We start from the raw sequence: 26591 nt of genomic DNA, 5'->3' as shown, positions 1-26591 counted from the left end.
AGAGGAGGACATTGGTGCTCAGGAATTATTGAGTGAAATGGGTGGTTTTTCCACTCAGCGGACAGGAGTGGAGGAGCAGGAGCATCTGGTAGAGGAGGAGGAGGAGGAGACAGAGGACCCAGACGCACCGTGGCAGTATGCTGTGGAGATGGAGGCAGGGAGTCCCTCGCATTCCTTGGCACAAATGGCCCATAGCATGCTCGCTTGCTTGCGTAGCGACAGCTGATTAATAACCATCAGACAGAGGGATGACTTTTGGCTGTCCACCTTGTTGGACCCTCGCTACCGTTCAAAAATGGTGGCCTTTTTCACACCTGCTGAGAGGGAGGCCAAAATAACGTACTATAAAAACCACCTATGTAGTCAGCTGGTCTCTGCCTGTCTGCGCCAACGTCCATCCTCAGACACTGTGGGCCCTGTGCGCTCGCGTTCCGCTGCCATGGCAGCAGGGGAGGGGTGGGGTGGTAGGAGCAGTGGCAGCTCCACCAGCAGCGGCTGCCTCAGTCTGCAGTCGATGATGAGTAGCTTTCTTCACCAGCGCAGTGAGGAAACTACTAACCAGCCGCAGCAGCAGCAGCAGCAGCAGCATCAGGTGGACCTGGAGCAGGACCTCAAACAACAGGCTTAGGCCTACTTGGACAGCACCCTGCCAACCGAGGTAGACAATCCCCTTGACTACTGGGCAACGAAACTTGACCTTTGGCCCCAACTAGCTGAATTTGCCCTTGAAAGGCTGTCATGCCCGGCCAGTAGCGTGGCATCGGAGCGCGTGTTTAGTGCGGCAGGAGGTATTGCAACTCCGCGGAGGACACGACTGTCCACCCAAAGTGTGGAGAGACTGACGTTTGTGAAAATGAATCAGGCGTGGATTAGTCTGGATTTCAAACCACCAGTTCCTGACACAACTGACTAAATCCGCCATGAATCATGCCCCAAACATGTGCCACTTTCAGGTCTCCTCACACTGCTGGTGTGTTCCATTTTTTGTCATAGGGTGCTGGCAGATTACGGGCCTCCCATAGCTGCTGCCAGGCCCCTAATCTGCCATGGGCCCCTATACCGCCTCCTCATGCTGCTGCCAAGTCCAGAGTCTCTCATGGGTCCCTGTACGGCCTCCCATTGCTGCTGTCTCCATCGCCACACTCTGCCATGTGCCACTTTCAGGTCTCCTCACACACTGCTGGTGTGTTCAGTTTTTTGACATAGGGTGCTGGCAGATTACGGGCCTCCCATAGCTGCTGCCAGGCCCCTAATCTGCCATAGGCCCCTATATACCGCCTCCTCATGCTGCTGCCAGGTCCAGAGTCTCTCATGGGTCCCTGTACGACCTCCCATTGCTGCTGTCTCCATCGCCACACTCTGCCATGTGCCACTTTCAGGTCTCCTCACACACTGCTGGTGTGTTCAGTTTTTTGACATAGGGTGCTGGCAGATTACGGGCCTCCCATAGCTGCTGCCAGGCCCCTAATCTGCCATGGGCCCCTATATACCGCCTCCTCATGCTGCTGCCAGGTCCACAGTGTCTCATGCCATGTGCCACTTTCAGGTCTCCTCACACTGCTGGTGTGTTGAATTTTTTGACATAGGGTGCTGGCAGATTATGGGCCTCCTATAGCTGCTGCCAGGCCCCTAATCTGCCATAGGCCCCTATATACCGCCTCCTCATGCTGCTGCCAGGTCCAGAGTCTGTCATGGGTCCCTGTACGGCCTCCCATTGCTGCTGTCTCCATCGCCACACTCTGCCATGTGCCACTTTCAGGTCTCCTCACACACTGCTGGTGTGTTCAGTTTTTTGACATAGGGTGCTGGCAGATTACGGGCCTCCCATAGCTGCTGCCAGGCCCCTAATCTGCCATAGGCCCCTATATACCGCCTCCTCATGCTGCTGCCAGGTCCAGAGTCTCTCATGGGTCCCTGTACGACCTCCCATTGCTGCTGTCTCCATCGCCACACTCTGCCATGTGCCACTTTCAGGTCTCCTCACACACTGCTGGTGTGTTCAGTTTTTTGACATAGGGTGCTGGCAGATTACGGGCCTCCCATAGCTGCTGCCAGGCCCCTAATCTGCCATGGGCCCCTATATACCGCCTCCTCATGCTGCTGCCAGGTCCACAGTGTCTCATGCCATGTGCCACTTTCAGGTCTCCTCACACTGCTGGTGTGTTGAATTTTTTGACATAGGGTGCTGGCAGATTATGGGCCTCCTATAGCTGCTGCCAGGCCCCTAATCTGCCATAGGCCCCTATATACCGCCTCCTCATGCTGCTGCCAGGTCCAGAGTCTGTCATGGGTCCCTGTACGGCCTCCCATTGCTGCTGTCTCCATCGCCACACTCTGCCATGTGCCACTTTCAGGTCTCCTCACACACTGCTGGTGTGTTCAGTTTTTTGACATAGGGTGCTGGCAGATTACGGGCCTCCCATAGCTGCTGCCAGGCCCCTAATCTGCCATAGGCCCCTATATACCGCCTCCTCATGCTGCTGCCAGGTCCAGAGTCTGTCATGGGTCCCTGTACGGCCTCCCATTGCTGCTGTCTCCATCGCCACACTCTGCCATGTGCCACTTTCAGGTCTCCTCACACACTGCTGGTGTGTTCAGTTTTTTGACATAGGGTGCTGGCAGATTACGGGCCTCCCATAGCTGCTGCCAGGCCCCTAATCTGCCATAGGCCCATATATACCGCCTCCTCATGCTGCTGCCAAGTCCAGAGTCTGTCATGGGTCCCTGTACGGCCTCCCATTGCTGCTGTCTCCATCGCCACACTCTGCCATGTGCCACTTTCAGGTCTCCTCACACACTGCTGGTGTGTAGAATTTTTTGACATAGGGTGCTGGCAGATTACGGGCCTCCCATAGCTGCTGCCAGGCCCCTAATCTGCCATGGGCCCCTATATACCGCCTCCTCATGCTGCTGCCAGGTCCAGAGTCTGTCATGGGTCCCTGTACGGCCTCCCATTGCTGCTGTCTCCATCGCCACACTCTGCCATGTGCCACTTTCAGGTCTCCTCACACACTGCTGGTGTGTAGAATTTTTTGACATAGGGTGCTGGCAGATTACGGGCCTCCCATAGCTGCTGCCAGGCCCCTAATCTGCCATAGGCCCCTATATACCGCCTCCTCATGCTGCTGCCAGGTCCAGAGTCTGTCATGGGTCCCTGTACGGCCTCCCATTGCTGCTGTCTCCATCGCCACACTCTGCCATGTGCCACTTTCAGGTCTCCTCACACACTGCTGGTGTGTTCAGTTTTTTGACATAGGGTGCTGGCAGATTACGGGCCTCCCATAGCTGCTGCCAGGCCCCTAATCTGCCATAGGCCCCTATATACCACCTCCTCATGCTGCTGCCAGGTCCAGAGTCTCTCATGGGTCCCTGTACGGCCTCCCATTGCTGCTGTCTCCATCGCCACACTCTGCCATGTGCCACTTTCAGGTCTCCTCACACACTGCTGGTGTGTTCAGTTTTTTGACATAGGGTGCTGGCAGATTACGGGCCTCCCATAGCTGCTGCCAGGCCCCTAATCTGCCATAGGCCCCTATATACCGCCTCCTCATGCTGCTGCCAGGTCCAGAGTCTGTCATGGGTCCCTGTATGGCCTCCCATTGCTGCTGTCTCCATCGCCACACTCTGCCATGTGCCACTTTCAGGTCTCCTCACACACTGCTGGTGTGTTCAGTTTTTTGACATAGGGTGCTGGCAGATTACGGGCCTCCCATAGCTGCTGCCAGGCCCCTAATCTGCCATAGGCCCCTATATACCGCCTCCTCATGCTGCTGCCAGGTCCAGAGTCTCTCATGGGTCCCTGTACGGCCTCCCATTGCTGCTGTCTCCATCGCCACACTCTGCCATGTGCCACTTTCAGGTCTCCTCACACACTGCTGGTGTGTTGAATTTTTTGACATAGGGTGCTGGCAGATTACGGGCCTCCCATAGCTGCTGCCAGGCCCCTAATCTGCCATGGGCCCCTATATACCGCCTCCTCATGCTGCTGCCAGGTCCACAGTGTCTCATGCCATGTGCCACTTTCAGGTCTCCTCACACACTGCTGGTGTGTTGAATTTTTTGACATAGGGTGCTGGCAGATTATGGGCCTCCTATAGCTGCTGCCAGGCCCCTAATCTGCCATAGGCCCCTATATACCGCCTCCTCATGCTGCTGCCAGGTCCAGAGTCTGTCATGGGTCCCTGTACGGCCTCCCATTGCTGCTGTCTACATCGCCACACTCTGCCATGTGCCACTTTCAGGTCTCCTCACACACTGCTGGTGTGTTCAGTTTTTTGACATAGGGTGCTGGCAGATTACGGGCCTCCCATAGCTGCTGCCAGGCCCCTAATCTGCCATAGGCCCCTATATACCGCCTCCTCATGCTGCTGCCAAGTCCAGAGTCTGTCATGGGTCCCTGTACGGCCTCCCATTGCTGCTGTCTCCATCGCCACACTCTGCCATGTGCCACTTTCAGGTCTCCTCACACACTGCTGGTGTGTAGAATTTTTTGACATAGGGTGCTGGCAGATTACGGGCCTCCCATAGCTGCTGCCAGGCCCCTAATCTGCCATGGGCCCCTATATACCGCCTCCTCATGCTGCTGCCAGGTCCAGAGTCTGTCATGGGTCCCTGTACGGCCTCCCATTGCTGCTGTCTCCATCGCCACACTCTGCCATGTGCCACTTTCAGGTCTCCTCACACACTGCTGGTGTGTAGAATTTTTTGACATAGGGTGCTGGCAGATTACGGGCCTCCCATAGCTGCTGCCAGGCCCCTAATCTGCCATGGGCCCCTATATACCGCCTCCTCATGCTGCTGCCAAGTCCAGAGTCTGTCATGGGTCCCTGTACGGCCTCCCATTGCTGCTGTCTCCATCGCCACACTCTGCCATGTGCCACTTTCAGGTCTCCTCACACACTGCTGGTGTGTTCAGTTTTTTGACATAGGGTGCTGGCAGATTACGGGCCTCCCATAGCTGCTGCCAGGCCCCTAATCTGCCATAGGCCCCTATATACCACCTCCTCATGCTGCTGCCAGGTCCAGAGTCTGTCATGGGTCCCTGTACGGCCTCCCATTGCTGCTGTCTCCATCGCCACACTCTGCCATGTGCCACTTTCAGGTCTCCTCACACACTGCTGGTGTGTTCAGTTTTTTGACATAGGGTGCTGGCAGATTACGGGCCTCCCATAGCTGCTGCCAGGCCCCTAATCTGCCATAGGCCCCTATATACCGCCTCCTCATGCTGCTGCCAGGTCCAGAGTCTCTCATGGGTCCCTGTACGGCCTCCCATTGCTGCTGTCTCCATCGCCACACTCTGCCATGTGCCACTTTCAGGTCTCCTCACACACTGCTGGTGTGTTCAGTTTTTTGACATAGGGTGCTGGCAGATTACGGGCCTCCCATAGCTGCTGCCAGGCCCCTAATCTGCCATGGGCCCCTATATACCGCCTCCTCATGCTGCTGCCAGGTCCACAGTGTCTCATGCCATGTGCCACTTTCAGGTCTCCTCTCACTGCTGGTGTGTTGAATTTTTTGACATAGGGTGCTGGCAGATTATGGGCCTCCTATAGCTGCTGCCAGGCCCCTAATCTGCCATAGGCCCCTATATACCGCCTCCTCATGCTGCTGCCAGGTCCAGAGTCTGTCATGGGTCCCTGTACGGCCTCCCATTGCTGCTGTCTCCATCGCCACACTCTGCCATGTGCCACTTTCAGGTCTCCTCACACACTGCTGGTGTGTTCAGTTTTTTGACATAGGGTGCTGGCAGATTACGGGCCTCCCATAGCTGCTGCCAGGCCCCTAATCTGCCATAGGCCCCTATATACCGCCTCCTCATGCTGCTGCCAGGTCCAGAGTCTCTCATGGGTCCCTGTACGGCCTCCCATTGCTGCTGTCTCCATCGCCACACTCTGCCATGTGCCACTTTCAGGTCTCCTCACACACTGCTGGTGTGTTCAGTTTTTTGACATAGGGTGCTGGCAGATTACGGGCCTCCCATAGCTGCTGCCAGGCCCCTAATCTGCCATAGGCCCCTATATACCGCCTCCTCATGCTGCTGCCAGGTCCAGAGTCTGTCATGGGTCCCTGTACGGCCTCCCATTGCTGCTGTCTCCATCGCCACACTCTGCCATGTGCCACTTTCAGGTCTCCTCACACTGCTGGTGTGTAGAATTTTTTGACATAGGGTGCTGGCAGATTACGGGCCTCCCATTGCTGCTGCCAGGCCCCTAATCTGCCATGGGCCCCTATACCGCCTCCTCATGCTGCTGCCAAGTCCAGAGTGTGTCATGGGTCCCTGTACGGCCTCCCATTGCTGCTGTCTCCATAGCCACACTCTGCCATGTGCCACTTTCAGGTCTCCTCACACTGCTGGTGTGTTGAATTTTTTGACATAGGGTGCTGGCAGATTACGGGCCTCCCATTGCTGCTGCCAGGCACGTAATCTGCCATGGGCCCCCGTACCGACTCCTCATGCTGTGACGTTGCAACAAGGTGGAATTCAACCCTACATATGTTAGACCGCCTTTACGAACAGCGAAAGGCCATCACCGATTTCCTGATGTTAAAAGCGGATAAAGGTACTCCCTGTGTAACTTAGATGTCAGCCATTGGCAGCTCATGCGTGACACCTGCACTTGCTCAGGCCCTTTGAGGAGGCCACGCTATTCGTGAGTCGCCAGGACTATGGGATGAACGACGTCATTCCTCTGTTGCACGTCCTGGAACAAATGCTGTTAACAATGGCTGGTCAGGGTGCGGTAGACGTGGCGCACAGATCTCAACGCCACATGACCCCTATGGGGGCAGGACAGGAAGAAGAGGAGGAGGTAGAGGAGGACATTGGTGCTCAGGAATTATTGAGTGAAATGGGTGGTTTTTCCACTCAGCGGACAGGAGTGGAGGAGCAGGAGCATCTGGTAGAGGAGGAGGAGGAGGAGACAGAGGACCCAGACGCACCGTGGCAGTATGCTGTGGAGATGGAGGCAGGGAGTCCCTCGCATTCCTTGGCACAAATGGCCCATAGCATGCTCGCTTGCTTGCGTAGCGACAGCTGATTAATAACCATCAGACAGAGGGATGACTTTTGGCTGTCCACCTTGTTGGACCCTCGCTACCGTTCAAAAATGGTGGCCTTTTTCACACCTGCTGAGAGGGAGGCCAAAATAACGTACTATAAAAACCACCTATGTAGTCAGCTGGTCTCTGCCTGTCTGCGCCAACGTCCATCCTCAGACACTGTGGGCCCTGTGCGCTCGCGTTCCGCTGCCATGGCAGCAGGGGAGGGGTGGGGTGGTAGGAGCAGTGGCAGCTCCACCAGCAGCGGCTGCCTCAGTCTGCAGTCGATGATGAGTAGCTTTCTTCACCAGCGCAGTGAGGAAACTACTAACCAGCCGCAGCAGCAGCAGCAGCAGCAGCATCAGGTGGACCTGGAGCAGGACCTCAAACAACAGGCTTAGGCCTACTTGGACAGCACCCTGCCAACCGAGGTAGACAATCCCCTTGACTACTGGGCAACGAAACTTGACCTTTGGCCCCAACTAGCTGAATTTGCCCTTGAAAGGCTGTCATGCCCGGCCAGTAGCGTGGCATCGGAGCGCGTGTTTAGTGCGGCAGGAGGTATTGCAACTCCGCGGAGGACACGACTGTCCACCCAAAGTGTGGAGAGACTGACGTTTGTGAAAATGAATCAGGCGTGGATTAGTCTGGATTTCAAACCACCAGTTCCTGACACAACTGACTAAATCCGCCATGAATCATGCCCCAAACATGTGCCACTTTCAGGTCTCCTCACACTGCTGGTGTGTTCCATTTTTTGTCATAGGGTGCTGGCAGATTACGGGCCTCCCATAGCTGCTGCCAGGCCCCTAATCTGCCATGGGCCCCTATACCGCCTCCTCATGCTGCTGCCAAGTCCAGAGTCTCTCATGGGTCCCTGTACGGCCTCCCATTGCTGCTGTCTCCATCGCCACACTCTGCCATGTGCCACTTTCAGGTCTCCTCACACTGCTGGTGTATTCCATTTTTTGTCATAGGGTGCTGGCAGATTACGGGCCTCCCATAGCTGCTGCCAGGCCCCTAATCTGCCATGGGCCCCTATACCGCCTCCTCATGCTGCTGCCAGGTCCAGAGTCTGTCATGGGTCCCTGTACGGCCTCCCATTGCTGCTGTCTCCATCGCCACACTCTGCCATGTGCCACTTTCAGGTCTCCTCACACTGCTGGTGTGTTCCATTTTTTGTCATAGGGTGCTGGCAGATTACGGGCCTCCCATTGCTGCTGCCAGGCCTGTAATCTGCCATGGGCCCCCGTACCGCCTGGTCACGCTGCTGCTGGGTCCACAGTGTGACATGGGTCCTTGTACCGCCTCCCATTGCTCCCACTGCATGTGCCACTTTCAGGTCTCCTCACACTCCTGCTGGTTTCCATTTTGTCATAGGGTGCTGTATGGCCTCCCATTGCTGCTGCCTCCACCGCCACACTGTGGCTCCACACTCTGGTTTTGGCCCCGTGACTGCCCAAATGAGTGAAGTGTGCGGTGATTCTAAGATCGACGGCACTCATCTGCATGTCATACTGCCTGACAGTATTATTTCTCTTCCCCAGCAGACTCCAAGGGCATTTAAATTAAAGGTACAGTGTTCAGCACTAATATTAAGTCTCTCTGAAGCCTAGAAACACCCTTTTTTAAGTTAAATTCACAGCGAATATATTCGACTCGAATCGAAATTTTTCCACGAATTCGCCGAATCAGTCGAATCGAATTTTTGAATACTTCGCTCATCTCTATTTGTAATGTCAGGTCTCTTTTTTACATTATGTGAAACCCTTTTAAAGTATACCAGATTGCAAAAAAACACATGTAAAAACATGCATTTTTATTAAGGCACTTTTATAGCTCTGTCAATTTACACAGCGCTTTACATATATTGTACATTCACATCAGGCCCTGCCTTCAAGGAGCTTACAATCCAAAGTCCCTACATCACATTCATTCATTCTAGGGACAGGAGCCAAAAGAACTACCAGCATGTCCTTGGATTGTGTAAGGAAACCCACACAGGGAGAACATGCAAACTCCATGGAGGTAGTACCGAGGTTGGGATTCAAACTGGCAACCCTAGTGCTGTTAGGCAGAAGTGTTAACCACTAAGCCACTATGCCATCAAATTCTTGTAGTCTGCATGTCTGTGTAACAAGCATTATATCTCAAATGGAATACAAATGTGGTGCTGTGTTATTAATTCAGATGAGTGCTTGCTATTTGTATCAAAATACACAGAATCATAATATTATTAAAAAAAACAAAACAAAACAAAAAAAACTGAGGGTGACACCACTATTCCAAAGTGACACACACAAGAAAAAAAAAACATAATGCAGGGATTCCCTGTTTTCACCTCCTGTCTGCCATGTACATTTATCCTTGTACTTACGTGAGTAGATGCACAGTATTTATTACACTAAATATGCGATTTGCACTATATTCCATAGTACAACCCGAAGATTTAATGCAATAAATATGCAATGCCTGCTTATCCCTTACATGGCATAATATACATGGGGAAGTGGAGATGCAAACAGTAAATCCCTACTGATGTACCCTGGAGTTCCCGAGTGCTATTGAACAACTTGTTGCTGTGATATGCTATATGGTTCCAAGGCTGGTGATGAATGATTACCAACAGCATGCTGCTGTATAATTGTGGGTCTTATCACTTGATAAGAGGCTGTAATTGGTGTTGGTGTGCAATTCACAAGGCTGCTTATTGTCATTCATGAGTGAAAACATATGGCAAGATTTCCAATGGACATTTACATATAGGTGGTGGACATCCATCAGGATCTATGTTTTCTGATTTATGAACTGATATTTTTTTTTTATTGGTGTCACTGTGGAATAGTGGTGTCACCCTCTGAATTTTCATCCTTTTTATATGTATTTATGATGTTAGGACACATCACATTTTTTGGAATAATATTATGATCCTTTGTATTGGGATACATATAACCAGCACGCATTGAATTTAGTAACACAGCGCAACATTTGTATTTCTTTTAATTTTGCTTCAGCACTGGTATTGTGTGTGGTTCTTGAAGACAGCTGAGTGAGTTTTTATTTTTTTTTTTTTTAGATACTGAGCATAAAGTGCAGTTTTTCTACCATTTAGTTAATACACTGCTCAAAAAAATTAAAGGAACACTGTTTAATCAGAGTATAGCATCAAGTCAATTAAACTCCTGGGATATTGATCTGGTCAGTTAAGTAGCATAGGGGGTTGTTAATCAGTTTCAGCTGCTTTGGTGTTAATGAAATTAACAACAGGTGCAACAATGAGACGACCCCCACAATAGGAACAGTTTTACAGGTGGAGGTCACTGACTTTTTTTTCCCTACTCATCTTTTCTGACTGTTTTTCACTAGTTTTGTATTTGGCTAGGTTCTGTGTTACTACTGGACCCTACAGAGGTTGCACAGACAGTCCAACTCCTCCAGGATGGCACATCAATATGTGCCATTGCCAGAAGGTTTTCTGTATCTCCCAGCACAGTCTCAAGAGCATGGAGGAGATTCCAGGAGACAGACAGTTACTCTAGGAGAGTTGGACAGAGCCATAGAAGGTCCTTAACCTATCAGCAGGACCGGTATCTGCTCCTTTGTGCAAGGAGGAACAGGATGAGCACTGCCAGAGCCCTACAAAATGACCTCCAGCAGGCCACTGGTGTTAATGTCTCTGACCAAACAATCAGAAACAGACTACTCAAGGATGGCCTGAGGGCCCAAAGTCCTCTAGTGGGCCCTGTGCTCACTGCCCAGCACCATACCACTCGATTGGCATTTGCCACTGAACTCCAGAATTGGCAGGTCCTCTACTGGCACCCTGTCCTTTTCACAAATGAGAGCAGGTTCACCCTGAGCACATGTGACAGACGTGAAAGGGTCTGGAAAAGCCATGGAGAACATTATGCTGCCTGTAACATCATTCAGCATGACCATTTTGGTGGTGGGTAAGTGATGGTCTGGGGAGGCTTGTCTATGGAGGTACGCACAGACCTCTACAGGCTAGAGAATGGCACCGTGACTGCCATTAGGTATCCGGATGAATTCCTTGCACCCATTGTCAGACCCTACACTGGTGCAGTGGGTCCTGGGTTCCTCTTGGCGTACGACAATGCCCGGCCTCGTGTGGCGAGAGTATGCAGGAAGTTACGGGAAGATAAAGGAATTGATACCATTGAATGGCTCCCATGCTCGCCTAACCAAAATTCAATTGAACACATATGGGATATCGTGTTTTGGTCCATCCAACACCCCCAGATTGCACCTCAGACTGTCCAGGAGCTCAGTGATGCCCTGGTCCAGATCTGGGAGGAAATACCCCAGGACACCATCCGTCATCTCATTAGGAGCATGTCCCGACGTTGTCAGCCATGTATACAAGCACTTTGGGGTCATACTTACTACTGAGTACCATTTTGAGCTGCTGCAATGACATTTCAGCAAAATGGACTAGCCTGCTGCATACTTTTTTCACTTTGATTTTTGGGGTGTCTTTGAATTCAGTCCTCTGTAGGTTTATGATTTTCATTTCCATCAAACGATGGGGCATCCTTACGTTCCTAACACATTACCCAGTCTATATCAGTATAGATATCTAGCATAATATTTTTCCCCATTGAGATCTAATGTGTTTTCAAAGTGTTCCTTTAATTTTTTTGAGTAGTGTACATAAGTATATATACTACAGAGAATATATAGTATGCTCAAAAAATAAATAAATAAAACACAGTACTAGCATTATTTAAAAAACTAGAAAATATAAATATTGTATAAGAAGCAAAAAAAACACCCCTAAAAAAAACCATGGTAATAGCATTATTTAAAAAACTAGAAAAGATATTATATAGGAAGTAAAAAAAACAGCTAAATGAAATTACAAATGAAATGAAAAAGTTCTTAGAATATTTATGTTGGGGTTTCTGTGCACAGTAACAGTTCTATAGTTACAAGTATTGATGTATACCAAAATATAAATGTTAGCCTGTTTAATAATTAAGCGTTCACAAAAATTTTTACAACAGAAACAAAGAAATGTGTTTTTTTTTTTTTCAAAATTTTCTTGTTAATTTAGCTCTAGTTATGTGAACAAAATGATAAAATTTTAGTTTGGGTACAGTGTTGCATGAAAACGCAATTGTCATTCAAAGTGGGAGAGTGCTGAAAGCTGAAAATTGGCCTGGGCAGGAAGGGGGTAAAAGTGCCTGGTATTGAAGTGGTTAAGAAGTAAATATAAAATAAAGACTTACCTGTGTACACACTCAAAAGAGTATAAATTAAGTATGTTGCTGGCTGTTGTGAATTTGTTCTATTCACTTTGCTGACATCCAAATTTGGACAATCATTTGCCCCACAGTATGTATGATTTGATAAGCCCACATCAAATCCTACATGAAAGAAAAAAATAATAAAACGACATACTCAGAAAGCTGAACATTCAGTACAGAGACTATATTAACCTCCCCAGGGGTATGATTATGTCCATATTTCTGTACTGATAGCGGTACATTTTTTTGCATGGAAATTTGTATTTTTTTTATTGTAGGCCTGCAATTTTTAGGAATAACTCACTGAAATCTGTCCGAACAAGAGTCTAGTAAACATGCCGGGTGAGATAAAACTTGCAACACAAAATCATAAATTATAATTTAATAAATAATCATTAAAAAAATAATATAATAATAAATTTAATTTAATAATATAATCAAACCAAAAACACTGAAATTTTAAATATAGCGCCAAGTTCACACATCGCTGAGCAAAGTCGCAAAATCGTTTTCAGTGTCTGATGACGAATTTCCCCACAAATCATTATCACTCAATTCTGCAAGTGGTTCTGATTTACTATCGCTGTTCTCTAGCCGGTCTAAAACCGCTTTTGACCAAAAGGGACGCTTTTTGGACACCATGGACTTTTCTAAGTTTCCAGGCAGAAAGAACAGTAAAAATGCAGGCAGGGCACAGGACAAAGCACTCGGGACAAAATGTATGTGAAATGGTTTTATACAGTAATGTTTTACTATGTCAAATTAATTTCTAAGAAAATTACAGTTTCAAGAAATTTTTAAATTTGCCGCTGTTCTGGCCCCCCGTACTTCCTGACACCCACAGGGACCAGAACATGGAAGCCGGATGCCGGCATTGGCCGGAGGAGATGGCCGGGGACGCGGCAGAGGACGCATCGCGGGAGGACAAGGTAAGCGCTGCAGGGATCCCGGAGCAACGCGGTATGGCAGGCCCGAGTGTAGCTCGGGGTTATCGCTTTTGGTACTGAAACTTTACCCCGAGCTACACTCGGGAATACCGCTAGGGAGGTTAACTTGTCTTAAAGCAAACTTCCAGGCAAAAATAACCAGATAAAAATGAACCGCCTATTAAAAGATAAAATACAAAAAGCATTTGTTTCTGCAATACTCACATTCAATCCAGAGCTTTCACCTATAATAATTATTTTCTGCCACTGTATATCCCCAGTCTGAAAGCCAATATAATTCAACCCATTTTCTCTGAGCCCATTGTGTCATGGACCTGACTCCACTCTGTGACTGGACAGGAATAAACAGCACATAGGTGAGCTCATCTCTCTCTGTCACTCTGCTTTTCCCTCCTATCAGTATGCTCAGTATCTTTGCTGAACAATTTTCTTCACACTCCATTATGTTTCCCAAAGGAGACCGAAACCATAGTAAATTACATTTCATCTTAGGTGATTTTCTTAATGGCAATATTCTACTTTTGGGTTGTTACCTGGAAAGTTGTTTTTCTTTTACAGTTCACACCATGCCTCTCATTAACCATCTTGCTCTTTGCTATGATAATTTTCTGCTGCAAATAATGACTCCTCCTGTCTATTGACAATCTTAAAGGAGAAGTACAGCTAAAGCTCTTTTGGCTGTACTGTGGATCACAGGAGTGCAGTTCGTTCTGCACTCCTGTGACACGTTTTCAGCTGACAGCGGGTGAAGCTCAATCTCGGCTGATGTCACGCAGTCGGTCCAGGCTGGGGAAAAAACAGTCAGGATCAACTCCGGAGCTGCACCTGGCTCAGCCTCTCAGCAATCTGCTGAGAGCCTTAGCCAGCTGCTTCTTCACCCTCCACAGCCCAGCGCACCAGTGAGCACAGGGGGAGGAGGCAGAGCAAACAGCAGTGACTGACAGTCACTGAGCTCTGCTCACAGAGGAGGTGAGAAATCAGTGGTCATGTGATCTCTGAGTTCTCACTCTTAATACCAACAGGGGACAGATGCAGCATCGGACCAATGTTGCATCCACCTAGTTAAGTATAATTTGGAGAAAAAAAGCCATCCCATACTTCTCTTTTAATTTGACAAATCGCATTTTATAACCCTTGTAGATTTCTAAACAGGTTACCCTCTTTGAAATGCCATGGCCCTTCACATGTCTTTTTATCATCTTGATTAGACAACTTGCATTTTATTACCTTTGCATATTTGCATACAAGTTTTTTTTTTCGTCCTTGGCCTACCAATACAAGCACTAGTCTTATTAACCACTTCCTGTCTGGCCCATGTACATAAACGGCCGTGTGGGAGCAGTGCAGGAGCGGGTTGCTGTTCATAAACGGTGCCTGCATTTTCAAGCTGTGCATGCTCCCTGTAAGCGTGCGGCACCTTGATCCAGTGCCCGCTGTGTCTGGAGGACACAGCAGAACACTGATCGCTGTACGGGACCTCTGTGTGAGGTCCCGATCATGTGATCACTGATTGGCCAATCAGTGATCACATGAATAGTAGTAAGCAAGATGTCACTTCCTAATATCATTTGCTTACTACCTGTGGAATTTGTGAATGATCACAGAGGTCACATGGTACAAGGCTATTCACAACAGCCTTGTACCATGTGACAAGCTGTGACCAATCACAGCTCTCACAGTATTTCTCAATGGCTGCAAGTATTCAGCCAGAGAGGAGAAATTATTGCTTTTACAGCCTTTATGGGTGTAAAAGCAATCAGTGTAAAAAAAAAATGGTGACACTGCACTGCTAGGGTGACAGTATGTTAAAAAAAAAACCAAATAAGAATATACAATTTTTTTTGAAAAATTATAATTTTTGGTTATAAAACTAATTTTTTTTGTTTTTTTACCAAAAAGATAACCGAATACATTACAAGAAAGATTATTTATTTGCAAAATGTTATAAGAAAAACACTTTTTCAAAAATTTTGTACTTTTTCATTTATATAGCAAAAAAAATAAAAATTCCAGTAGTGAATAAATACTATCAAAATAAAGTTTTATCTGTCTCAAAAAAATGCTAAAAAATTCATATAGGTAAAGTGTTGCATGACCGTGCAATTGTCATTCAAAGTGTGGTAGCACTGAAAGCTGAAAATTGCCCTGGACCGGAAGGGGGTAAAAGTGTCCGTACTAGAAGTGGTTACATTAAGTTCACACTTGACTTTATTTCTAACTCTTGCCAAACGCCCCTATAGCGTTTGACAAGCGTTAGATAGGGGATTGTGAAGAGTTAATCCTCCGCAAACGCTCCCAAAATGCCCTATGCGCGGTTTTGAGGCAGTTGATAGGCGTTTGCCAAGCGTTAAAACCGCACCACAAACTCCTATAATGAAGGTTAAATGGTATTAACGCTCCACAAACGCCTCCCAACTGCACCGCAAATGCTGCCAGGCATTTGCGGAGCAGCACCATAGACTTGAAAGGGAGGCTTCAACTCCTCCTGACTCTCCCAGAGGCGTCAGTTTTGCCACGACGCTAACTCTTCCCTGTGAACAGCACTGTGTGCTGCCATGTGCAGAATTTTCATAGCTGTTTGAGAAGCATTAAAAATGCTTCACAAACGCCTGTGTGACGCCTACTGAAAAAGCTAGTGTGAACGTAGCCTAAGATATTCGCCTTTTTAACAGAATTAGCAGATCCTTCATAGTTAGTTTGAAAAAAGACATTCATTCATCCAGTTCCGCTGAATGAGAATCTTCCTGTAAATGCAGCTGTTACAGGTTCAGACTGAACATTTGCTGTTCGGACATTCAGACCAGTCCCTAGCTTTAAGGAGTTTTGGCTGGAATTCCTAAAGTGAACATCTCATATTGCATTGCCAAATTTATCATTGACCAAAGTTGCAGAAAACACTATAAAAGGCTGTTCTTTCAGTAGCCATCTGTCAGTGTGTGGAAGTTTAGTGAGAGCTAGCTACAACTGACAGTTAGATAGTGCTGTGTTGTGTGCTACTGCTGCTTGTGCTTTACAGTCTTTGTGCAGTATACTGTACAACACTATATCCTGTACTGTATGTTTGATACTGATACTTTGCAATGAATTCCATTTTGTGTGGCTAGGGAGAGTAGAGTATAAAAGTCTGCTTGCAGGCACTGTGATTTCCTAGTAGGATTTCTTAGTATTTCCTTTGTAGGACTACTTTTGTGTGTGTCAGTGACAGGTTCTGCTGCTGTTCCTCCCTTTTTGGGTGGAGTGGCTGATCATCATCCTTATCCTCCTCTTCCTTTGTCACCCAGGTATAGACTAACTCTGACACAACAAACACTTTTCTCTTGCGCTAGGAAAAGACTCAGTAAACCCAATAGGAGTGTTCTGGAATTTTCTGGAATATGCACTGCTTGCTGCCCTCAACAGACCGGGGTGGTCCAAATACACTGGATGCAAATGGAGAAACAAAAAAAAGGGTGCTCCAACCTAGTGCATTATCGTTTAAAATATTTATTGAAGAAATAAAGTATCATACTCACAATAGACATAAAAACACAGGCATGTCAAACTGAACAAGATGTATGATCCAAACAACATCTGAGTCCATAAGATGGAACCCTGGATGACCAACTTGCTAACGTGTTTCGAGGACACAACCTCTTCCTCAGAGCCAGTGGCTCTGAGGAAGAGGTTGTGTCCTTGAAATGCGTTAGCCAGTTGGTCATCGAAAAAGGTACTAGGGGCATCTCATGGGGCCCCCTACTGACCCCGGGCAATCGGGCAGTGCCAGAGTTTCCAAATGGTCAGTCCGCCCCTGACCTAGAATTTGCACTCCTCTTTCGAGAAGTGCAAACTCTATAGCATAAATACTGCTACAGGGCGGCACAGGTGCGCAAAATCACATATATATATATACGTGATTCACACTCTCTATATAGGCACAGTAAAGTAACAGGAAAAGATATGCCTGAGATAACAGCTGTCACTCTAGTAACTTCAAGTAAGAGTCACAACACAGCACAATCTCAGTCAGTTATAGATGTACTGCAAATCAGAAGTTAAACAATAGCCCCAGTCCTGAAATGTGTCTTCTCCAGTGAGTCAAAAAAACTACCAAGCAGAGAGGCTAACTCATTTTGGGCTCTCAATGGCTGAGGGCTGAGTCTAATTCTGAGAAAAAGAAGAGCTCTTCAATTAAATAGGCCAATGTCCCTTTAACTGCAGTGTCTAATCTTCTGCATGCTTGATGGGGCCCTAATTGGTGCACATAAGGATTCAAATCTTCCTTGAGGCAAAGGTAGAAGTTCCTTAATAGAGGGTGAACACAAAGGAAGGGAGCTGCCCCTTTAAGTGATATTGAATTTCAATGGTACCCCTTTGGCATACACAGAGTGAGGTGTAAAATTTGGCAGAAATTGAACATGGGTAAAACAGACTTCTATAGAAATTGGTCTTACTGGGGCCACAGTGGCAAACTGAATGAGCAAACTGAATGAGCACCTTGGTGAATTGGCAGACAGTAATGGGAGCAATAGCTGGGCATGCGGAGTGCAGATAGTGCAGTAGACCCTTGTGATTGGATATGCTGGAATTGTAATAACTAGTAGGCCGAACAACTTGGGCCTCGACATGTGTAACTTGAGAAACAATAGTAGTCAAGCTGATTAGAAAGTAACTGGATTTGGTTATTTTCATGTGCAACTTAGATGGCTTCCATAGAATTTTCTCATGATCTGTGGGTTTGGTCAGGTGGCGAATGGTCTCTCTGTAGACAGGGGGCCCAAGTTTCCTTGTTGTTCCTCCTTCAAAGATCAGTGTGGACAGCAGCACTCCGGCCCACCTGCACGCAGGGTTGTCTACCAGACTTGTCAGCAATTCCTCCTCTCCCCTCCACTCTCTGCGGACTGGCCCAGCATGGACCTCCGGCGTCCCTCACGGTCTTCTCCTTACACCTGTGGTCCAGCTCTCTCCATCTACTTCCTGTCCTTGAGTTCCTGGGCTTCTGTATTTATCTGCCCTTGCCCACACCTGGGCTGCAGGACACTGCCATCTTGTGTCTATTTAACATCATGCAAACAGTATTACGGCAGGGTGTTACATATATTTTTAATTCATTTCCTCATTTTAACCACTTCCATACTGGGCACTTTCACCCCCTTCCTGCCCAGGCCAATTTTCAGCTTTCAGCTCTTTCAGCTCTCAGAACACTTTGACACATGCTAATTACTCAGTCATGCAACATTGTACCCAAATAAAAATTGTATAATTTTTTTTCACACAAATAGAGCTTTCTTTTGGTGGTATTTTATCACCACTGGGTTTTTTATTTTTTGCTATAAATGAAAAAAAAAAATTTCAATTTTTTTTAGCTTCTCTTTTGCAAATACATAATCATTCTACTTAAATTTAGGCCAGCATTTAATCTGCTACATTTATTTGGTAAAAATAACCCAAATCCATGTATATTATTTAGTCTGCATGAAAGGTATAGAGTCTACAAACTATGGTATATACAGTATATAGTATATATTATCTCACAGAAGTATATAGTATCTCACACCCCTCACATTTTTGTAAATATTTTATTATATCTTTTCATGTGACAACACTGAAGAAATGATACTTTGCTACAATGTAAAGTAGTGAGTGTACAGCTTGTATAACAGTGTAATTTGCTGTCCCCTCAAATTAACTCAACACACAGCCATTAATGTCTAAACTGCTGGCAACAAAAGTGAGTACACCCCTAAGTGAAAATGTCCAAATTGGGCCCAATTAGCCATTTTCCCTCCCCGGTGTCATGTGACTTGTTAGTGTTACAAGGTCTCAGGTGTGAATGGGGAGCAGGTGTGTTAAATTTGGTATTATCACTCTCACTCTCTCATACTGGTCACTGGACAATCAACATGGCACCTCATGGCAAAGAACTCTCTGAAGATCTGAAAAAAGAATTGTTGCTCTACGTAAAGATTGCCTAGGCTAGAAGAAGATTGCTAAGATCCTGAAACTGAGCTGCAGCACAATGGCCAAGACCATACAGTGGTTTAACAGGACAGGTTCCACTCAGAACAGGCTTCGCCATGGTCGACCAAAGACGTTGAGTACACATGCTCAGCGTCATATCCAGAGGTTGTCTTTGGGAAATAGACATATGAGTGTTCCCAGCATTGCTGCAGAGGTTGAAGGGGTGGGGAGTCAGCCTGTCAGTGCTTAGACCATACGCCGCACACTGCATCAAATTGGTCTGCATGACTGTCATTCCAGAAGGAAGCCTCTTTTAAAGATGATGCACAAGAAAGCCCGCAAACAGTTTGCTGAAGACAAGCAGACTAAGGACGTGGATTACTGGAACCATGTCCTGTGGTCTGATGAGACCAAGATAAACTTATTTGGTTCAGATGGTGTGAAGCGTGTGTGGTGGCAACCAAGTGAGGAGTACAAAGACAAGTGTGTCTTGCCTGCAGTCAAGCATGGTGGTGGGAGTGTCATGGTCTGGGACTGCATGAGTGCTGCTGGCACTGGAGAGCTACAGTTAATTGAGGGCACCATGAATGCCAACATGTACTGTGACATACTAAAGCAGAGCATGATCCCCTCCCTTCGGAGACTGGGCCGCAGGGCAGTATTCCAACATAACCCCAAACACACCTCCAAGAGGACCACTGCCTTGCTAAAGAAGCTGAGGGTAAAGATGATGGACTGGCCAGACATGTCTCCAGACCTAAACCCTATTGAGCATTTGTGGGGCATCCTGAAATGGAAGGTGGAGGAGCGCAACGTCTCTAACATCCACCAACTCCATGATGTCATCATGGAGGAGTGGAAGAAGAGTCCAGTGGCCTGTGAAGCTCTGGTGAACTCCATGCCAAGAGGGTTAAGGCAGTGTTGGAAAATAATGGTGGCCACACAAAGTATTGACACTTTTGGCCCAATTTGGACATTTTCACTTAGTGGTGTACTCACGTTTGTTGCATCAGTTTAGACATTAATGGCTGTGTTGAGTTATTTTGAGGGGACAGCAAATTTACAATGTTATACATGCTGTACACTCACTACTTTACATTGTAGCAAAGTTTTATTTCTTCAGTGTTGTCAAATGAAAAGAATAAAATATTTACAAAAATGTGAAGGGTGGACTCACTTCTGAGAGATACTGTATATGAAAATTGATCAGCCCTGATGTACTGAGGGCCTATATAATTTCCTGAGGCCCTAAAATGCCAGGACAGTACAAATACCCCCCAAATGGCTTCTTTTTGGAAAGTAGAAATCCTGAGGGATTTAGTAAGAGGCATGGTGATTTTTTTAAGTTGTAATGGTTTTCCCAAAATTCTTTGGAAAATGAAAAAATTAAATTGTTTTTTTTCCACAAAAATTGTAATTTTCACAACTTTTGTCTCACACACAATGCATAGGCATAATTGCGATTACAACCCAAAAGTAAGGGGATATCAAATGTGTGAGATTTTTTTTCACAGCCTAGACACAGAGGGACCCAAAATTCAAGAAGCACCTTTGGGCTTTCAAGTAGCATAAATTGTGCATAAATTAGACATCTAATTTCCTGACTACCTATCACACTTTTGAAGTCCATGGAGTACCAGGACAGTGGAAACACATACAAAATGACCACATTTTGGAAAGAAATCACCCCAACATATTTCAATACATACTAAGAAATACACCCCAAAAAACATTCTTCTACTTCTCCTGAGTATGGCAATACCACATGTATGAGACCTTTTCATAGTCTCACCACATAGGGAGGCCCAATATCCAAGGAGCACCTTAAGGCATTATAGGGGCATAAATTACATATCCAATTTTCTGACTACCTATCACACCTTTGGATGTCCTGAAGCACCCAGGCAGTGGAAACACCCACAAAATGACTATATTTTGGAAAGCTAAACACCCAAAGGTATTTCAATGAGGCAAAATTAGTCTTTTCAACATGTCTTTTTTTTGCCACAAGCTTTTGGAAAATGTGAAAAAAACTATTTTTTTACACAAAGTTGGCAATTTCTAAGATATTTCTATTGCACAGCAAAGACATACTTAGAATTACACCTCAGAACACATACTCCTCCCGAGTATGGGAATGGCAATATTTCTTTGTTGGAGACATAACGCCTGACTACTAGTACCTGGCCTGGGACACTCCGACAGATGTTGATGGTCTACAGGGACACCGACAGATGTTGAAGGTCCACTGGGACACTGACCGATGTTGAAGGTCCACTAGGGACACCGACAGATGTTGATGTTGCAGTTGGACACTGACAGATGTTGATGATGCAATGGGACACTGTGACAAATGTTGATGGGGCACTGGTACACTGACAGATGTTTTTGTGCTTTGGTACACTGTGACAGATGTTGATGGTCCACTGAGGACACAGGCAGATGTTCACAATCCACTGGGACACTGACAAATGTTCATGATTGACTAGGAACACCGACAGATGTTGATGTTTCAATGGTACACTGTGACAGATGTTGATGGGACACTAGTACACTGTGACATATGTTGATGTGTACTGGTACACTATGACAGCTGTTGATTTGACACTGGTACACTGTGAGAGATGTTTTTGTGCTTTGGTACACTGTGACAGATGTTGATAGTGCACTAGTGACACCGGCAGCTGTTGATGTTGCAATGGGACATCACCGATCTGTGATGTGCTGTGTCTGTGATGTTCTGTCTGAACAGCAGTCACAAAAATCTCTTGATGCATGCCCCAGGGGGTGCGCTGGAGGCGCACTTCTGGGAGGACGTCAGTGGACATCCTCTCATAACTGGAGAGTCATTCTGTAGTCTTTTGGCTATAGGGCAGTAGGGAAGTGGTTAAAAGCACAATTTATATATGTTAACTCATCTCTGTCTGCTTTTAGACCATGACCAGCACTGGTAATTAAATATGAGCTTCGGCTATGGGTTTGCAGTTTGGAAAAAGGCAATTGTTCACCGATATAGAAACCAATTACACATAATGCACTTACTGGCCTTTGAACTGAGGTCAGGTGGCTTGGAAAGGCATTCGAAGCCACCTGACCACAATTCAAACACCATCAATTTGGATTTTTTTAAAGTCATGGTCCCCAAATGACATTTGTCAGTGTGTTAGCAGATATGAAGTAGTAGATATGAATAGCTGACAATGTATTTTTAAGGAGAAATTGTTGCTGTAGTACCATGTATGCCACCATTTGCCTCTGTATATAGCATTATATAGTACTGAACAGCAATGTTTAGACATTGCTATACAGTACTATATAGTGCTATATATACAGAGGCAAACATAGTGCTGCATTGTGTTAGAGCAGGGGTCCTCATCTTTTTAAACAGGGGGCCAGTTCACTGTCCCTCAGACCGTTGGAGGGCCGGACTAAAGTTTAAAAAAAAAAAAAATATGAACAAATGCGGACACAGTACAGGAGATAGAGGGGAAATCAGGTGGCGCACACACCTAGTGCATTATCCAAGGTTTATAAGAGTAAAAAATAATAAAAACACACTCACAAACGAAGCATGTATCTAAAAAGCATAGGAAAATGACGATGGCCACAACAGCAGGCAAGGTGTTCTCACTGTCAGTGCGTTCAAATGTCTGACGCGTTTCGGGGACGAATCCCTTTCCTCAGAGCTAATGACCAGCCTCTGATGCAGATGTGTAATGAATGGAAAGTGGGAGCCTTGCTGGTGATGCCAAGGCTCCCACTTTCCATTCATTACACATCTGCATCAGAGGCTGGTCATTGGCTCTGAGAAAAGATATTTGTTCCCGAAACGCGTCAGCAATTTGACCGCACTGACAGTGAGAATACCTTGCCTGCCGCTGTGGTCATCGTCATTTTTCTATGCTTTTTAGATACATGCTTAGTTTGTGAGTATGTTTTTATTATTTTTTACTCTTTACAATAAACCTTGGATAATGCACTAGGTATGTGCGCCACCTGTTTTCTCTTCATCCAGTGGCTGATTTCCCTGTCTGAGGGCGGCTGCACCCCTGAAGCATTTCCTTTGGTTTTCGCTGTCCTGATACCCTTGGCTTCCCTTTTGGCTGTGCATATCCTGAGGCACTGGAGAGTACATACGATATACAGTACAGGAGATGACCAGAGACTGCGGACATACAACGGCGGCGGGAATACTGGGCCGGCCGCTCCATAAGACGCACAGACATTTCCCCCCAAGTGTGTCTTATGGAGCGAAATAGTGCCCCATCATTGGTGTCAGTGGGAAGAATCGTGCCCCATCATTGGTGTCAGTGGGAAGAAACGTGCCCCATCATTGGTGTCAGTGGGAAGAAACGTGCCCCATCATTGGTGTCAGTGGGAGGAATAGTGCCCCATCATTAGTGTCACTGGGGGGGGGGAATAGTGCTCCGTCATTGGTGTCAGTGGGGGAAGGGGATAGTGTCCCATCATTGGTGTCAGTGGGAGGAATAGTGTCCCATCATTGGTGTCAGTGGGAAGAATAGTGCTCCATCTTTGGTGTCAGTGGGAGGAATAGTACGTCATTGGTGTCAGTGGGGGGGAATAGTGCCCCGTCATTGGTGTCAGTGGGGGGGGATAGTGTCCCAACATTGATGTCAGTGGGAGGAATAGTACCCCATCATTGGTGTCAGTGGGGGAAGGAATAGTGTTCCATCGTTGGTGTCAGTGGGGGGTGGAATAGTGCCCCATTGTTGGTGTCAGTGGGGGGGAGGAATAGTGCCCTATCGTTGGTGTCAGTGGGGGGGAGGAATAGTGCCCCATCATTGGTGTCAGTGGGAGGAATAATGCCCGATCATTAGTATCAGTGACACCAATGATGGGGCACTATTCCTCCCACTGACACCAATGACACTTAACTTGCTGACCCCTGCTCCAGCATGGTGCTGCTGCAGCCAGCATACCTGGTTGCAGCAGCACCATCAGCATGGCACACTTACCTGTCAGAGGTCAGGTAAGTGATGGGGAACTATTTCCCCCAACACTGACATCAACAATGGGGCACTATTCCTCCCCCCACTGCCACCAATGATGGGGCACTATTCCTCCCCCCACTGCCACCAATGATGGGGCACTATTCCTCCCCCCACTGACACCAACGATGGGGCACTATTCCTCCCCCCACTGACACCAAAGATGGGGCACTATTCCAACTCCCACTGACACCAATGATGGAACACTATTCCTTCACCCACTGACACCAATGATGGGGTACTATTCCTCCCACTGACACCAATGTTGGGACACTATCCCCCCCACTGACACCAATGATGGGGCACTATTCCCCCCCCACACTGACATCAATGATGGGGCACTATGGAACCCTCCCCACACTGACACCAATGATGGGGCACTGTTCCTCCCCCCACTGACACCAAGGACAGGGCACTATTCCTGACACCAATGATGGGGCACTATTCCTCTCCCCACTGACACCAATGACGGGGCTCCGTTGTTGTCAGTGGGAGGAATAGTGCCCCACCGTTGGTGTCAGTGGGAGGAATAGTGCCCCACCGTTGGTGTCAGTTGGAGGAATAGTGTCCCACCGTTGGTGTCAGTGGGAGGAATAGTGTCCCACTGCTGTTGTCAGTGGGAGGAATAATGCCCCACTGTTGTTGTCAGTGGGAGGAATAGTGCCCCACCGTTGGTGTCAGTGGGAGGAATAGTGCCCCACCGTTGGTGTCAGTGGGAGGAAAAGTGCCCCACCGTTGGTGTCAGTGGGAGGAATAATGCCCCACCGTTGTTGTCAGTGGGAGGAATTCACTGACCTTTGTGAATGAATGAACTGCAAGTCCCAACAGCCTTAGCGGCTGTTGGCTTGTAGTGTTCATTGAACTACCATGGTGCTGTGGTAGTTCATTAAAACTTTCTCATACATCTCGTACGTACCAGCCAATCAGATATTCTGACAGATCTACAGGAGACCTGCATGGCACCAGAGATCTGCTGATCACTGGTGCAATGCTTTCCAGGCTCTTTCAAACAAAAATAATAAATGCACATTTTTTAACCTGCCAAAAAATGTGCAGTTTTTTTTGTCTAAGAGGTAAATGTATCCTTTAAACACTTATCTTTGTATTTTTTCTGCAATTATTCATTTGTACATTTTGGTTTGATAATATGTGCATATTTTATTAGATGTTTGGCATAAATAACACACTGTATGTAATATCTATTTATAGCAGCGCAGCACTCTATTATTTGTGTCATTTGGAGGAATAATGCCCCGTCATTTGTGTCAGTGGAAGAATAGTGCCCAGGGGCGGACTGACCATTTGGAAACTCGGGCACTGCCCGAGGGCCCGGGGTCAGTATTGGGCCCCATGAAATGCCCCTGGTTCCTTTTTCATAGGCTTTTTTGAGTTTGGGCAAGGACACAGGGGCCCCATGATCCCCTATTGCCCGGGGGCCCCATGAGTTGTCAGTCCGCCCCTGATAGTGCCCCATCATTGGTGTCAATGAGAGGAATAGTGACCCATCACTGGTGTCAGTGGGAGGAATAGTGCCCGATCATTGGTGTCAGTGTGGGAGGAATAGTGCGCCATCACTAGTGTCAGTGTGGAAGTAATAGTATCCCATCATTGGTGTCGGTGGGAGGAATAGTGCCCCATTGTTGATGTCAGTGGGAGGAATAGTGTCCCATTGTTGATGTCAGTGGGAGGAATAGTGCCTCATAATTGATGTCAGCGGGAGGAATAGCACCCCATCGTTGTCAGTGGGTGGAGCTTTAATAGGAAGAGGTGGAGCCTAAATATGTGGGGGTGGGGTTTACAGATTCAGGGGTGGATCGTAAACAGGAAGGGGTGGGACAAATTTAGATGCGGGGGTGCCCGGTTTTTGTCTTGCCTAGGGCAGCACAAAACCAAAATACACCACATGCCCACAGTTTACTCTAAACTGTGTGTGAGTCTATTTAACGTTTGTTTAATGTTTACAAGTATTGGTATTTTTTTTAGCAAAGACATGTCGCAAAATACATTTTGGCTAAAACTTATGACAAAATTTGATTTTTACATTTTTTTACTAGACTTGTTTTATAGCAAAAAGTCCAAATTATTATTTTATTCTCAAAATTGTCAAACTTTTTTTTATAGCGCAAAAAATAAAAAAAATTGCACAAGCAATCAAATACCACCAAAAGAAAGCTCAATGCATGGGGGAAAAAGGACGTAAATTTAATTTCGGTGTAGCGTTGCATGACCGCACAATTGTCAGTTAAAGTAACACAATGCCATAACACAAACCGCTTCTGTAACCGCTTCCTGACCGCTCTATAGCATAAATACTGCTACAGGGCGGCACAGGTGCGCAAAATCACATATATATATATATATACGTGATTCACACTCTCGTGGTTTTTACGCTC

General features: G+C 46.9%; 1 protein-coding gene across 2 annotated transcripts in view; it reads right to left on the bottom strand.

Moving 5' to 3' along the window:
- UNC93A (unc-93 homolog A) overlaps positions 1-26591 on the bottom strand; it is a 729857-nt gene that overhangs the window by 420238 nt on the left and 283028 nt on the right. For both annotated transcript variants that reach the window (XM_089660014.1, XM_089660015.1), the window contains exon 4: positions 12288-12425. In XM_089660014.1, coding sequence (XP_089516140.1) covers positions 12288-12425 — 138 coding nt within the window. The remainder of the gene's footprint in view (positions 1-12287; positions 12426-26591) is intronic.

Source organism: Staurois parvus, unplaced genomic scaffold (genome assembly GCF_062004578.1).
Source record: "Staurois parvus isolate SC_StPar_1 unplaced genomic scaffold, SC_StPar_1.0 ptg001196l, whole genome shotgun sequence".
NCBI classification, from domain to species: Eukaryota; Metazoa; Chordata; class Amphibia; order Anura; family Ranidae; genus Staurois; species Staurois parvus.
Note: the sequence above shows the minus strand (reverse complement) of the source record. Positions and strands in the feature narration are given on the sequence as shown.